The 13,344-nt window shown below is 41.9% G+C and overlaps 1 protein-coding gene across 1 annotated transcript in view; it reads left to right on the top strand.

Annotated features, from left to right (window-relative positions):
- The window catches only part of CORIN (corin, serine peptidase), a 204,709-nt gene that overhangs the window by 21,862 nt on the left and 169,503 nt on the right, over window positions 1-13,344 (top strand). The window contains exon 3 of the mRNA XM_066385953.1: window positions 1,188-1,332. Within this exon, the coding sequence (XP_066242050.1) occupies window positions 1,188-1,332 (145 nt within the window). The remainder of the gene's footprint in view (window positions 1-1,187; window positions 1,333-13,344) is intronic.

Here is a 13,344-nt window from a genome sequence, read left to right as displayed (position 1 = left end):
GTTGTAGTTCAAGCTCTGAAACTGTCAGAGGAGAAAATGCAAGGGGAGTCAGAAGTCCAAGAGAGAACCATGAGAAATACCTTCCTTAAGGGATCAGAAGAGCTGTTCATAGTGAGTGAATCAAATCACTTTTTTTTATTATAATTTTATTTTTTTAATGGGGTGACATCAATAAATCAGGATATATATATTCAAAGATCAACAAGTCCAGGTTATCTTGTCTTTCAATTATGTTGCATACCCATCACCCAAAGTCAGATTGTCCTCTGTCACCTTCTATCTAGTTTTCTTTGTGCCCCTCCCCCTCCCCTTTCCCTCTCCCTTTCCCCCCTCCCCCTGTAACCACCACACTCTTATCAATCAAATCACTTTTAACCCCATCTCAGACTCCTGCTAAAAAGTCACGCGTGAAGCTAGCCATTTGCAATAAATAAATGAATTTCCAGACATCCTTTCTGGCAAGACATTGAACTAAGCAAAATCAAAAGTATTTGAAGATGAGGACTTTATCTGAACCATCACTGCTGCCGCTCATCGTCCTCTCACGAGTGGCTGGGCTGCAGGGGCAGTGCGGACAGCCGAGAATGGCCTCAGGGACTGTCAGTGTTCAACTGGCCAACAGGACACGCTCTTTTTATTGTTCAACTTGTCGCTAAAACATGGTCAGTAACACTAAGACTTGCTGAATTATTAATGTCTGAAACTTATTTTACCAGGTTCATGCAGATTTGGGTTAGGACTAATGAGACTAACAACAATGAAGTCTGGATAATGTCTTGTCTACACCTGCTAGCCAATATCTTACCACTGTACTAGGCAGTCTTCGCTTCTAGCTCTGGGCCATGGTGAGTTCTTGCCATGGTTCTATGTGGCCTTTTGAAATAATACCAAATCGAAAAAAATGTTTGAAAAAAATTAAGAAGGACCATCAGTAAAAGTTCACGCTCTTCTGCAAAGCATGTCAGAAAGAGATGATCTGCTCTGCCCCAAATGTGGCTGCACCATTACTTGTTCAGGTAGTAGCGCGATTCGGTGACTAACCCTCGCTTCATGTTCTAGAGTCCATGTGGTAAAATCTCCGAAGCATGCCACTGCTTTGAATGGATGGCTGCCCTCTACAATTTCATGCCATGTGTTGAGTTGCTTTGAAATATTAAAACCATATTCATATTTCTCTTTGACTTTAGGTCTTGGGAGCCGATGAAGATGCTGTGGGTGGTGGCTGCTCCCAGCAGCTGACGACTGCTAACATTCTCCGTTTCCTGTTGCTGGTCCTGATTCCCTGTATCTGTGCGCTCATCGTCCTGCTGGTGATCCTGCTCTCCTTTGTTGGTGAGTGTTGTCGTTATTAAAGACAGGTGACATCAATATTAAAACTAGCATGACTTTGTAAGAGTGATTTCTACTTAGTACTCATGTAACCTAAAACATCAACTGAATAAGAGGGTTATCTGTTGGCTGTCTAATGCAAATCTGTAGTTTTAGCCACTATAAGCACTCTCCTGTTATTATAAATATTATTGATATTAATTGATGGATTAATTAATTCAAAACATGTAAGGAGTGATTACTAGGTAGCAGCAACTTTGAAAGTTCCCGAAAACTCAAGGATGTTTAGAATAGTCCTTTCTCAGGAACTCACAGTTGAGCAGAAGAAATGATTGTCACACAAGGCAATATGTGTTGATGATAGAGGTGTATTCAAGGTGTTTGGGGGGCAGTCATAACGGCTTCATGGGGTACTAACATTTTAACTTTTGGAATAAAGTTAATAGAAATTCAGGTTAGAAGACAAGTAGTACATGGGTCACATTTAGCTGAGAAAAAAGTAAATATAAAATTATAACTCCATGAAGCAGGGAGATGGACTTGGGAAATGGTGAAATTTTGGTAGTGGTAGGAAATGCATCTAAACTGATAAAGTGCAAACGACAGAGAATTTTTCATGTTGTTCTAAGGGATTTGGGCTTTAGCACCTAGGTCCTTGGTTTTCAAACTCTATTCCATAGAACCAAGGTTCTGAGAAAAAGTCTCAAGAATTACAAATACAATCTCAAACTAACTTTTACATATTAATTTTTAACAAAGTGGAGACAAGCAACCAAGTAATTTATGCTGAGAGATTCATTCATTTGTATTTGAATGTTGATATCTTTCTTTCTTTATTTTTTTTTATTATTATTTTTTTTCATTTTTCCGAAGCTGGAAACGGGGAGGCAGTCAGACAGACTCCCGCATGCGCCCGACCGGGATCCACCCGGCATGCCCACCAGGGGGCGATGCTCTGCCCCTCCGGGGCATCGCTCTGTTGCGTCCAGAGCCATTCCAGCACCTGAGGCAGAGGCCACAGAGCCATCCCCAGCGCCCGGGCCATCCTTGCTCCAATGGAGCCTCAGCTGCAGGAGGGGAAAAGAGAGACAGAACGGAAGGAGAGGGGAAGGGGTGGAGAAGCAAATGGGCGCCTCTCCTGTGTGCCCTGGCCAGGAATCGAACCCGGGACTCCTACATGCCAGGCCAACGCTCTACTGCTGAGCCAACTGGCCAGGGCCTGATATCTTTCTTTAAATGAGCAATATCCAAATTTAAAAAGGTGAATTGTTGAGGAAAATACCCCCAAATTATAGCCATTGGTAACTACCCATTGCTATGAATCAGAATTTTTTGAACACATGCAATCAAATAAAATATAGAAATAATAGCAAGATGGTACAGATCTAATTGTGCTACCAATTATTTTGAAATTTTTTCTTATTGATCAGTTCATAAGTAATACATTTAGAATTATAAAGTAAATTAATATGGATAAATTTATAAATTGAATTAATCTCAATAAAACATAGCTCATGTCTATGCTTAAGATATTAGGATATGATATAATATTTACTTGAAAATAATACTTATCTGCTACAAAAATGCTTGATAACACTGCTATGAATGGTGGCTGATCTTTTTAAGTGGGGAGAAATCTGATCATGTTTATAATATTTGCAAAAGACAGCAGACCTGGTCATGCTACAGAGGATTAGAGGCAGAAAGAGATGAAGGAAGAAACTCGTTTGGGGCTCTGGCTCTGATCTAAGTAAAAGATGATAAAAGCCTGACTTAGGCATTTGGTGCATTAAAATAAACAGAAATCAAGAGCAATTGGTATGAGGGAGAAGTAGAAAGTAGTCAAGGTTGACCCCAGATTTCTGGCTCGGGCAGCCTGTTTAATTTTTGTTGATGTCAGTTCAGGTGGAGCGTGCAGGTAGGTAGAGGGAAGGTTGGAAGCTTAGTTTAGACACGTTAAGTTAGAGATACTTGTGGGACAACTAAGTTAAATGCATTAAGTTGAGTAACTTCAGCTGTACAGACTGGGCCAGGACATGGACAAATATAAGAACGCCAACACGTTGCCTTCCTAAGGGAATTTCAAGGGAAATTGTGACTATATATGTGTTTTTGGCTTCTGTGCTGACTGTAGACTTTTAAATCCCTCCGCACTGTGGCTGGTCTGAAGCCAGAGGCGTCCAGAGGGAGGCTGAGACTAAGTCCTGACGGCGGTTGTGAGCGTGGGCCTCAGTGGGGTTCAGCAGACGGAGATGAACGGGGAAGGAAGGGTGTATCCATTGAAAGCAGAGCCCTGGAAGGTGCTAGTATTTAAGGGGAAGACAAAGAAATAGGAAGGAGAAGACATACTGAAAGAATGGTCAAAGAACTGGAAATGCTGGGTTTCCTGGAAGACAAGGAGGAGATGCATCCGAGGTCAGAGGGTGAAAGGTAGAAGGGGTCAGAAAAATGCCTCAGCCCAAGAAGCCTGCAGGTTTTCTACGGGGGTTGCGCTTGCCCTGCCCCCGAAACTCCCCTCGGCCCTCTCTCTACCCAGACTCTGCTCCTCTCCAGAGTGGCTGCTTCCGCCTCCTCTCCTGGCCCTCAGGACTGGCTTTCTGTATTTGTCTGTTGTTCATAGTCATTACCTCTGGGAAGCTCTGTCTGGGAGAAGCTCCCTCAGTCAGACCACTGTTATTATTTTTTCTTTTTTATTGAATTTATTGGGTGACATTGGTTAATAAAATTATATAAATTTCAAGTGTACAGTTCTATAATGCATCATCAGTATGTTGTATTGTGCCCATCAGCCCAAGTCAAGTCTTCTTCCACCACCATCTACCCCCTTAACCCTCTCCTACCTCCCCCACCCCCCTTCCCTCTGGTAATCCCCACACTGTTCCCTGTGTCATGAGGTTTTATTCCCTCTAAATCCTTTCACGGTTTTGCCCAACCCCCCAATCCCCGTCTCTTTGACGAACTCTCATCATCCTGTGCTCAGTGGCTCACACATACTGAAGACCATTTTCTTTCATTCTCAGGGTTGAATATAAGTTTGAAACACACACTGAAGTGTCTCAGTGCTTGGAGGCCTCTGAGCAGAGAAGGGATGTTATTAAAACACTGCTTGCTTTAAGTGGATTATTCCTTATTTATTTATTAAACGTTTAATCCTTTTTTTCTTTTTTACTACTTTATTGAAATATAAGTCACATACCATTCAACAGCTTTTAGTGTATTCACAGATAAGTGGGTGTCACCACAGTCAATTTGGGAACATTTTCATTACCTCTGAAAGGAACTCTATGCCTTATTTTTTTATTTTTTTTATTTTTCTGAAGTTGGAAACGGGGAGGCAGTCAGACAGACTCCCGCATGTGCCCGACTGGGATCCATCCAGCATGCCCACCAGGGGGTGATGCTCTGCCCATCTGGAGCATTGCTCTGTTGCAACCAGAGCCATTCTAGTGCCTGAGGCAGAGGCCATAGAGCCATCCTCAGCACCCGGGCCAACTTTGCTCCAATGGAGCCTTGGCTGAGGGAGGGGAAGAGAGAGATAGAGAGGAAGGAGAGGGGGAGGGGTGGAGAAGCAGATGGGTGCTTCTCCTGTGTGCCCTGGCCGGGAATTGAACCTGGGACTCCTGCACGCCAGACCTACGCTCTACCACTGAGCCAACCGGCCAGGGCCTCTATGCCTTTTTGCTATCACCCCTCCCCCTCCTTCCCTCTGCCCACCACTAAGTAGCCTCTAACCTACTTTCTGTCTCTCAAGATTTCCCTACTCTGGACGTTTTGCATGACCATATGTGGTTTTTGTGACTGGCTTCTTTCACTTGGCATAACATTTTCAAGGCTTTTCACGGTATAGTATGATATATAGTACTTCATTCCTGTTTATGGCTAAATAGTATTTCATTATGTAGATATACCACATTTGTTTATCTGTTTATCAATTGATGGGTATTTGAGTTGCATCTATCCTAGCTATTTTGAATCATGTTGCTATGAACATTCACGTACAAGTTTTTGTGTGGACGTATGTTTTCATTTGTCTTGGATTTATACTTGGTAGCTGAATTTTTTTTTCACTTACGTCTGGAAATAGGAGGTGCACCAATTTGTAGACATTTTTTTTTTTCAGTTGCAGCTGACATGCAATATTATATTAATCTCAGGCTAGCTGTAATTTTGATGTGGTCATGGAATGATGCTAGTACCCTGTTTTCCTATTCTACCATCTTGACTGAAAGAAGTTAGAATCTGTAACCATTTTTAAGTGCTATTTTGGCTTATATGTAGGTAACCTTTAGAAAGTAGAAGTTTTCCAGATATCTTCTTCAAAAATATTCTTTTTTGTAGTTTTGTACCAGTTGGTTGGATATAGATATATTGTAGTAATATCTGCCCAAATAAACATTTTCTATTTTATAACTGTTATGTTGATGTAATGGGCAATAAAATGACTTTCCATCTTTGTTTTTAAAAAACCTCATTAAATTCTGCTTACTTAAAAAAAATGTTCTGTTTGGTTTGAGATTATAAAGTCCCTGCTCTTCCAAAGTTTTGCAGCTATTTCTGGGTCCATAAGGGTTGCTAAGAGATGCTGGGATGCCCATTGTGTATAAAAAAAGTTCCAGCTTCAAAAGTCAGAGAGATAAGAGAGAGAGGATTATTGATTAGGAAAGAGTAAAGAATCCCTCAGCTAGCAAACACAGATGCACCATGTGTCTTTAACTTAATCTGTTTGGGCTTCTCTCATGCATAAAGTCAAGGTGGTAAAAAGATTTCTGAAGATGAAAGAGTTGGACTTTATAAGTAATTATTTTAGCAATAGACTATAGAAAGGAGCAAGGTAGTATCTTAAACTGAAGCTGAAGCTACATATATTTAGTTTAATTTTGTATTTCTAAAATCGGCAGATAGTCTGAGCTGTCCATATGATTTCAAAGATTTAGATTCTAAAATAAGGATTCAAGTTTTTAAAAGAAATTGAAAGGAATATTAAAGAATGAGAAAGTTACAGCATTATACCTGATTTTCTGCTTAAGTTATAGTCTGATACTGAAGGACCTCATGACCTAGAAGAAAGAACTTACAATTTGACACAAGGAGGTCTGGGTTTAGCGTCTTACTCTCCCATTTACTGATTGTGTGACTTTAGGTAACAGACTTCACGCTCTCCGTGAAGTGGGGACTATAATTCTTATTTGTTGCACAAAATTGTGATGGAAGTCAAATGAAGTAATATTTGTCAGTGTTTGTATAAATGACAGAATTCATTATAAAAGTAAAGGATTAGTTTTTGCTTATAAATGCTATTATTAAATCATAATTATTTTAATAGTTTTATTTTATTTAAATAGATAAAATGTGTTTAGCTTATTTTAACTCTATAAATAACAAAACCTTTTTACTGTGTCCCATTGTAATAGAAATTCTATAATCCACAACCCCTAAACCCCCTACACCAAGCCATTGCCACAGTACATTTCAGTTGTCAACAAAGAAAGGGTAACGTTGATTAACTATTGGATTTGCAGTGGATGACAAGTTTTACTTGACTTTTATGCTGAGGCCTGAGAGTTACTTTCAGAGGCTCACTCCTCTCTTCTGAGACTGAACCACAGTGGGTGGTGCTGCCATCCCACGACTAGGGGCGTCAGCTTGTGCCATGGAGCACTTTAGCAGACATTGAACTGACGCCCTAAATTCTATTTCTGTGTTTCTTTTTCTATATTTGCAACATTTAAAGCAAAATTATCTTGGTACGCTGAGAAGCACACGTCTAACAGACCTGCAGTAGCAGACATGATTTCGCACTCTTCGTTTCTCTAACAGACACTTACTGAGTGCCCCTTGTGTGCCAGGCCATGTGCTATGGGCTTGAGCACAGCTGGAATAAAGCCTACTCTCATAGACTTCACAGTGCAGCGACGGAGGAAGGCATTAAACAAAAGTTAGACAGTCAATTAATTACAACAGAGGAAACTCCTGTGTGGGAGGAGAGGGCTCCTGTGAGAGCTGATGGCAGGGGACTGAGCCCAGTGTCAGGGGAGGGAAGCCTTCCCTGAGGGGTGGTCCTGTGAACATGGGCTCCAACGAGGATGCTGGAGAAAGGGAGAGACATGACTGATCTGGGGCTTTTAAAAGCTGCCTTTGTTCCAATCCCTCAACCCTCCTCCCCCCCGAAGGGACGAAGGGATTGCAAAGTACAGATTGGTAGTTACACAATAGTCACATGGGGATGCAAAGAACAGCATAGCGAAGGTAGTCAATAGTATTGTGACAACTATGTATGGTGTCAGATGGGGACTGGAAAAATGGAGCAGACACTGTGTAAGGTATATGATTGTCTAGCCACTGTGCCGTACACCTGAAACCAATACCAAATAATATTGAAAGTACACTGTAATTGAAAAATAAAAATTAGAGTTACAAAAAATAAAAAGGTGCCTTTGGCAGCTTTGTTGGGGAAAGGGTGGAAGTGAGTAGAATGTGTGGCAGGGAGAAAACATGGGGGTTATTATAACATTCCTACAAATGTGGCGCTTGGGGGGTGGACTGCACTAATTCAAAAACATTTTTTCCATTGATTTGAGAAAGAAGGAGGAAGGGAGAAAGAGAAAGAGAGAGAGAGAAGCATCAACTCGTTGTTCCATTTAGTGGTTCCGTTGAGTTGTACACACATGGATTTCTTCTTGTCCGTGCCTTGACCAGAGTTCAAATCTGTGACCTTGAAGCACCATGATGATGCTCTATCCACTGAGCCACCCATCTAGGGCCTGCATTAAGTTTTGCAGACTATTGTTCATCTCAATTTAATTTCACCACTTACGGTTCAAAAAATCTCATTAAAATGCTTCTAACTTCCCCCCCCCCCGGCTGCTGAAAACTTGGTTTCAAAGGCTCTTGCACTCATCCACATCAAAAATAAATTTTCTTTGTTTTAGCCATAAACTTATGAGAATGGCCTAAGGTGACCTTCCCAGTTATTTTTTACTACTATGACAAGTCTATGTGTGGCCTGTTAATTTTTTATTTTTGTCATGCATTGAAGAAGAAAGAAAAATTAAAAATTATAGTGCTGGAGAATATAAAAAATGTGCTAAACAATTCATTTTTTTCTTTCTTTTTTTATTTTAAAAGAAAGGGAGATAGTGAGACAGACTCCTGCATGTGCCTGGACTGGGATCCACCCAGCAATCCGCATCCGGGGCTGATGCTAGAATCAACCGAGCTGTCCTCAGCTCCCCGGGCCAACTCTGGGACCAACTGAGCTACTGACTGTGAGGGGAAGAGGGAGAGAAGGGGGAGAGGGAGGGGGGAAGGGGAGGGGAGAGAGGGAGAGGAGAGGGGGAGAAGAGGGAGAGGGAGGGGGGAAGGGAGAAAGGAGAGAGGGGGAGGAGAGGGAGAGAAGGGGGAGAGGGAGGGGGGAAGGGGAAAAGGGAGAGAAGGGGAGAGGGAGGGGGGAGGGGAGGGGAGAGAGGGGGAGGAGAGGGAGAGAAGGGGAGAGGGAGGGGGGAAGGGGAAGAGGGAGAGAAGGGGAGAGGGGGGGAGGGGAGGGGAGAGAGGGGGAGGAGAGGGAGAGAAGGGGGAGAGGGAGGGGGGAAGGGGAAGAGGGAGAGAAGGGGGAGAGGGAGGGGGGAGGGGGAGGGGAGAGAGGGAGAGGAGAGGGGGAGAAGAGGAAGAGGGTGGGGAAGAGAAGCAGACAGTCACTTTTCTAGTGTGCCCTGACTGGGGATCGAACCTGGGATGTCCATATATGCCCAGGCCAATGCTCTATCCACTGAGCCAACTGGCCAGGGCCCGTTTTTCTTTAATTCAACAGAGACTGTCCTCTATAAAAGTGACTTTCCTCTTCAAAAATGCTAGGTGGGCTGGAGATCACTGAACTTAAATAGAGATTTTCTCTTAGCAAATTTCTTAGCAGCCTGTGGCTTTTACAAGAATTTGGAATTAAAAGAATCTTAACTTCCTAATTTATAATGTTGTATTTTGAGTATCACTGTAAAAGGGAAACCTCCCAGATCTTCCACACAAAATTTAAGATCCTCTCTGACCTTTTAGGACCCGACTCTACATTCCTTTTTTCAATCTACAAATTCCTTCAATAACCCCGGCCCTTCAGTGCAGATTCACCAACACTTCTCAAACCTGAGAATACTTTTTTCTTTAACTACTCAAGTCTGAGGTTATACCTAAAATCTACAGCTTTGTGAAGAAGTAGCCTAAGGTCTCCTCCTCAAAGCATGGCCCGTGGGCTAGCTGCACCAGCAGCACGTGGGAGTCTGCGTGAACTGCAGACTCTGGAATCCTGACCTTACTCCACACCTGCTGAATTTACACTCAAACAAGATCCCCAGGTGATTTCCACGTTTTCTTTCCATCTTAACCCACTGCAGTCTGATCTTCCCCTCTTTCCCTTCTTTTATTACTGTGAAATCTGTTCTTACCACAGCCAGCCATGTCTTTGTATCCAATGGGCAGCATTTGGAACCACTGCATGTTTGAGCAGGAACAGGACTTCAGAATGAAGACTGGTGCTTCCTTTCCGTATTTGCACACAGCTCGGAGTGAGCATGTGCATCGTTGCTTGGTGCCAGGAATACTTTCTTCCATTCAGGTGTGACACGCAGATAAGATCTTGCTCAGTGGTGACTACTCCTTCCTTCTCAAAATGCCCTTTCTGCTTTGTCTGCACATGATCACTTCTGGTTTTCCTTTTATCCCTCTGTCTGTCCTTTCTCCATCTCCTTAAGCTCATCTTTATCTACTTACCATTAACTGTTAGAATATCTGTCCTAAGCACTCTTCTCACTTGACACCTGTGCCTCTCTTAGCAATGTCATCCACTCCCCTGACTTCCTTCATCATTTATACTCAACAAATATTATTGAGGCTCACCCTAGTGTCAGGCATTCTGCTGGGCACGTGAGATGCAGACACACAGAAAAACCTCCTACCTTCAAGGAGACAGACAAGAAAGAGGTTCCACTTGAGTGTGTATGTGCTATAAGCAGTGTGTCTCTGGAAACACAAAGGAGACACAGATCTATGCGGGAATGTGGCAAGGCATGCCGACAAAAGTGTTTGGGTTTTCAGGGTTGCACTTTTCCCTGGAACGTTTCACAGACATTTTTTTACTCAATGTTTTTATAGCAATAACAAAGGTAAGCTCCTACAAAAGCTATTTTCCTATCCCGTTATCTATTGTATCAGTCAAGTTAGGATAGGCTATACTGTATAACAAAATTAATCCCTTCAACCCTAGTGGTTTGAAAATCAACAAAGGTCAATTTCTCACTCATGGTATACGTCCTTTGCAAGATGGTGGAGGAGTGGGGGATGTGCTTTGCTCACTGACATCATTCAGGGAGTAAATTGATGAACCAGCCATCAGCCTGAACTTTGTGGTTCTTGTGCCAGAGAGAAAGAAAAAGAGTACTGGAGGTGCTTTCTTTTTAAAAAGTATATTATTATTATTATTGTTATAATCATCATCATCATCATCATCATCATCATAGTCATTAACTATAATCACTGTGCTGTACATTAGATCCCAGAACTTATTCTATAAATGGAAGTTTGTACTCTTTGCTAAGGTGATCAACTTTTTCACAATGAAAAGGAGGACAAAAATCAATTGAAGAAAACAATATCATAAATAAAAGAAACATTTTATTCATTGCAACAATAATATACTATAATATGATAAATGCATAATAAAACACTTGTAATATTTTATATTATAATTATAATTACATGCCTATTAATTTTTAATAATAATTGTAAGAAAAAATTACTCATTTGGATACAACTATGTCACATCACACACAATGGGTCGACTCTGCATTGGTCGAGTACGGACATTTACAGATTAATCATCCAATATCAAAAAGGAGGAAATGGCCTGACCAGGTGGTGGCACAGTGGATAGAGCATTGGACTGGGATGCAGAGGACCCAGGTTCGAGGCTCTGAGGTCGCCAGTTTGAGCGTGGGCTCATCTGGTTTGAGCAAAAACTCACCAGCTTGGACCCAAGGTCGCTGGCTTGAGCAAGGGGTTACTCGGTCTGCTGAAGGCCTGCAGTCAAGGCACATATGAGAAAATAATCAATGAACAACTAAGGTCTCGCAACGAAAAAAAACTGATGATTGATGCTTCTCATCTCTCTCTGTTCCCGTCTGTCTATCCCTCTCTCTGACCTCTGACTCTCTCTCTCTCTGTTCCTGTAAAAAAAAAAAAAAAAAGGAGGACATGTAAGAAGACATTTTTCGAGGGAGGATGGAACTTACAAAAGAAGGACTATCCTCCCTAAAGGAGGACAATTGATCACCTTATCTTTGACCAACATCAAAAATGTCAAGAGACAAGAGAATAAGGCTCGAGAATGTAACCCAGGCATGTGTCTCAGTAGAATGGGAAAGAACTAAAAATATTTGATGAACAGCATCAATGACCACCACCTCTGTCTTATTTGGGGGTGCCTTCATTTATCCAGTAACTCAAACTTGAAACTTGGGAGGGACCTCTGACTCTTTCCCATGTGTTCTCACAATTTTGCCTCAGAAGCTTTCTCCCAATGGTACCCTCTGTTCTCACTGTTTCTGCCTTGCTCTTGGGTCAGGCTTTGCTCTTCTCTCCTTTGGACGATTGCAGGAGCCTCTAACTGTCCTCTAGACTCAAGCCCTTTCAAGCATCACCCTGCTGATCATTCCAACGTCTCACCCTTTTTAAGATCTTTCAAAAAGTCTCCATCACAACAGGCTCAATTCCAACCCTTTAATAGGAACTTCCCTTTACAGTGTGTCTTCCATTTCTTCTCCCTTTTCTTTGGCCCGTAGCCATCTTGTTCGCTTGCTGCTAAGGCTTTTGCATATCTTTTCACTTTGCTCTACCTAGAAAGTTCTCCATATTCTATTACTGTACCTCACCTCTCTCTTCCCAACAAATGCTTTGCTCAAACTTAGAAAACCTCTAGTCATCTTTTAAGATTCACATCAAGGAACATTCTCCCCTAATAAACCTTTCCTGACTTTCCTTAATGGAATGACAGCTACTTCTTTTTTATTTTTATTTTTTATTTGTTCAGATTGTGCTATGCATATCATTCTCAAAACACTTGTAGCCTGCTTTGTATTTTTAGACAACATGGCTGTCTCCATCAACTAATCTATAAACATCTTGATAATAAATACCTCTTACTAGATTTTGTGTTCTCAGCAGAGAGTAAATACAAAGTTTCTGGCACATAGCCTCACCAGGCGGTGGAGCAGTGGATAGAGTGTCAGCCTGGGATGATGAAGACCCGAGTTTGAAACCCTGAGGTTGCCAGCTTGAGGGAAGGCTCATCTGGCTTGAACGAGGGCTCATCTATCTTGAGCTTGGGCTCACCAGCTTGAGCATGGAGTTGTCGGCCTGAGCATAGAGTCATAGACATGACCCATGGCCGCTGGCTTGAGACCAATGGTCCCTGGCTTGAAGTCTAAGGTCACTGGCTTGAGTCCAAGGTTGCTGGCTTGAGCAAGGGGTTGCTTGCTTTGTTGGATTCCCCCTGGGTCAAGGCACATATGAGAAAGCAATAAATGAACAATTGAAGTGCTGTAATGAAGAATTGATGCTTCTCATTTCTCTCCTTCTTGTCTGTCTCTGTCTCTATCTCTCTTAAAAAAAAAGTAAAATAAGTGTATTAAGTGTGTTACCACATGACTATCATGGCTAGAGATATAAAGATGAAATTAGTGGCAAACTCACATCATGGGAAGATAAATTTGTTTACGTGCCTATGGTGATTGATTTTTTAAAAGTGTGTACCTTGTCCAAAGTGAGAAATGTCTGTGGGTTTGTGTGTGTGCCTGTGCAAGTGTCATGTCCCAACTCTTGGATAAGTTAAATGACTCTTGTAAGCTTCAGCTTTCTTCTCTCTGAAACTCTATAAAGAAGAATTATAGCACCTGTTTCACAGGATTTTTGGAAGGCTAACTCAGTAGATGCTTATAGTAAGGTTAGTTGTATTTGCTTCTGTTGTTGCTCTAA

This window comes from Saccopteryx leptura, chromosome 5 (assembly GCF_036850995.1).
Source record: "Saccopteryx leptura isolate mSacLep1 chromosome 5, mSacLep1_pri_phased_curated, whole genome shotgun sequence".
Lineage (NCBI taxonomy): Eukaryota > Metazoa > Chordata > Mammalia > Chiroptera > Emballonuridae > Saccopteryx > Saccopteryx leptura.
The sequence above is the reverse complement of the archived record's forward strand: the minus strand, read 5'-3'. Positions and strand labels throughout refer to the sequence as shown.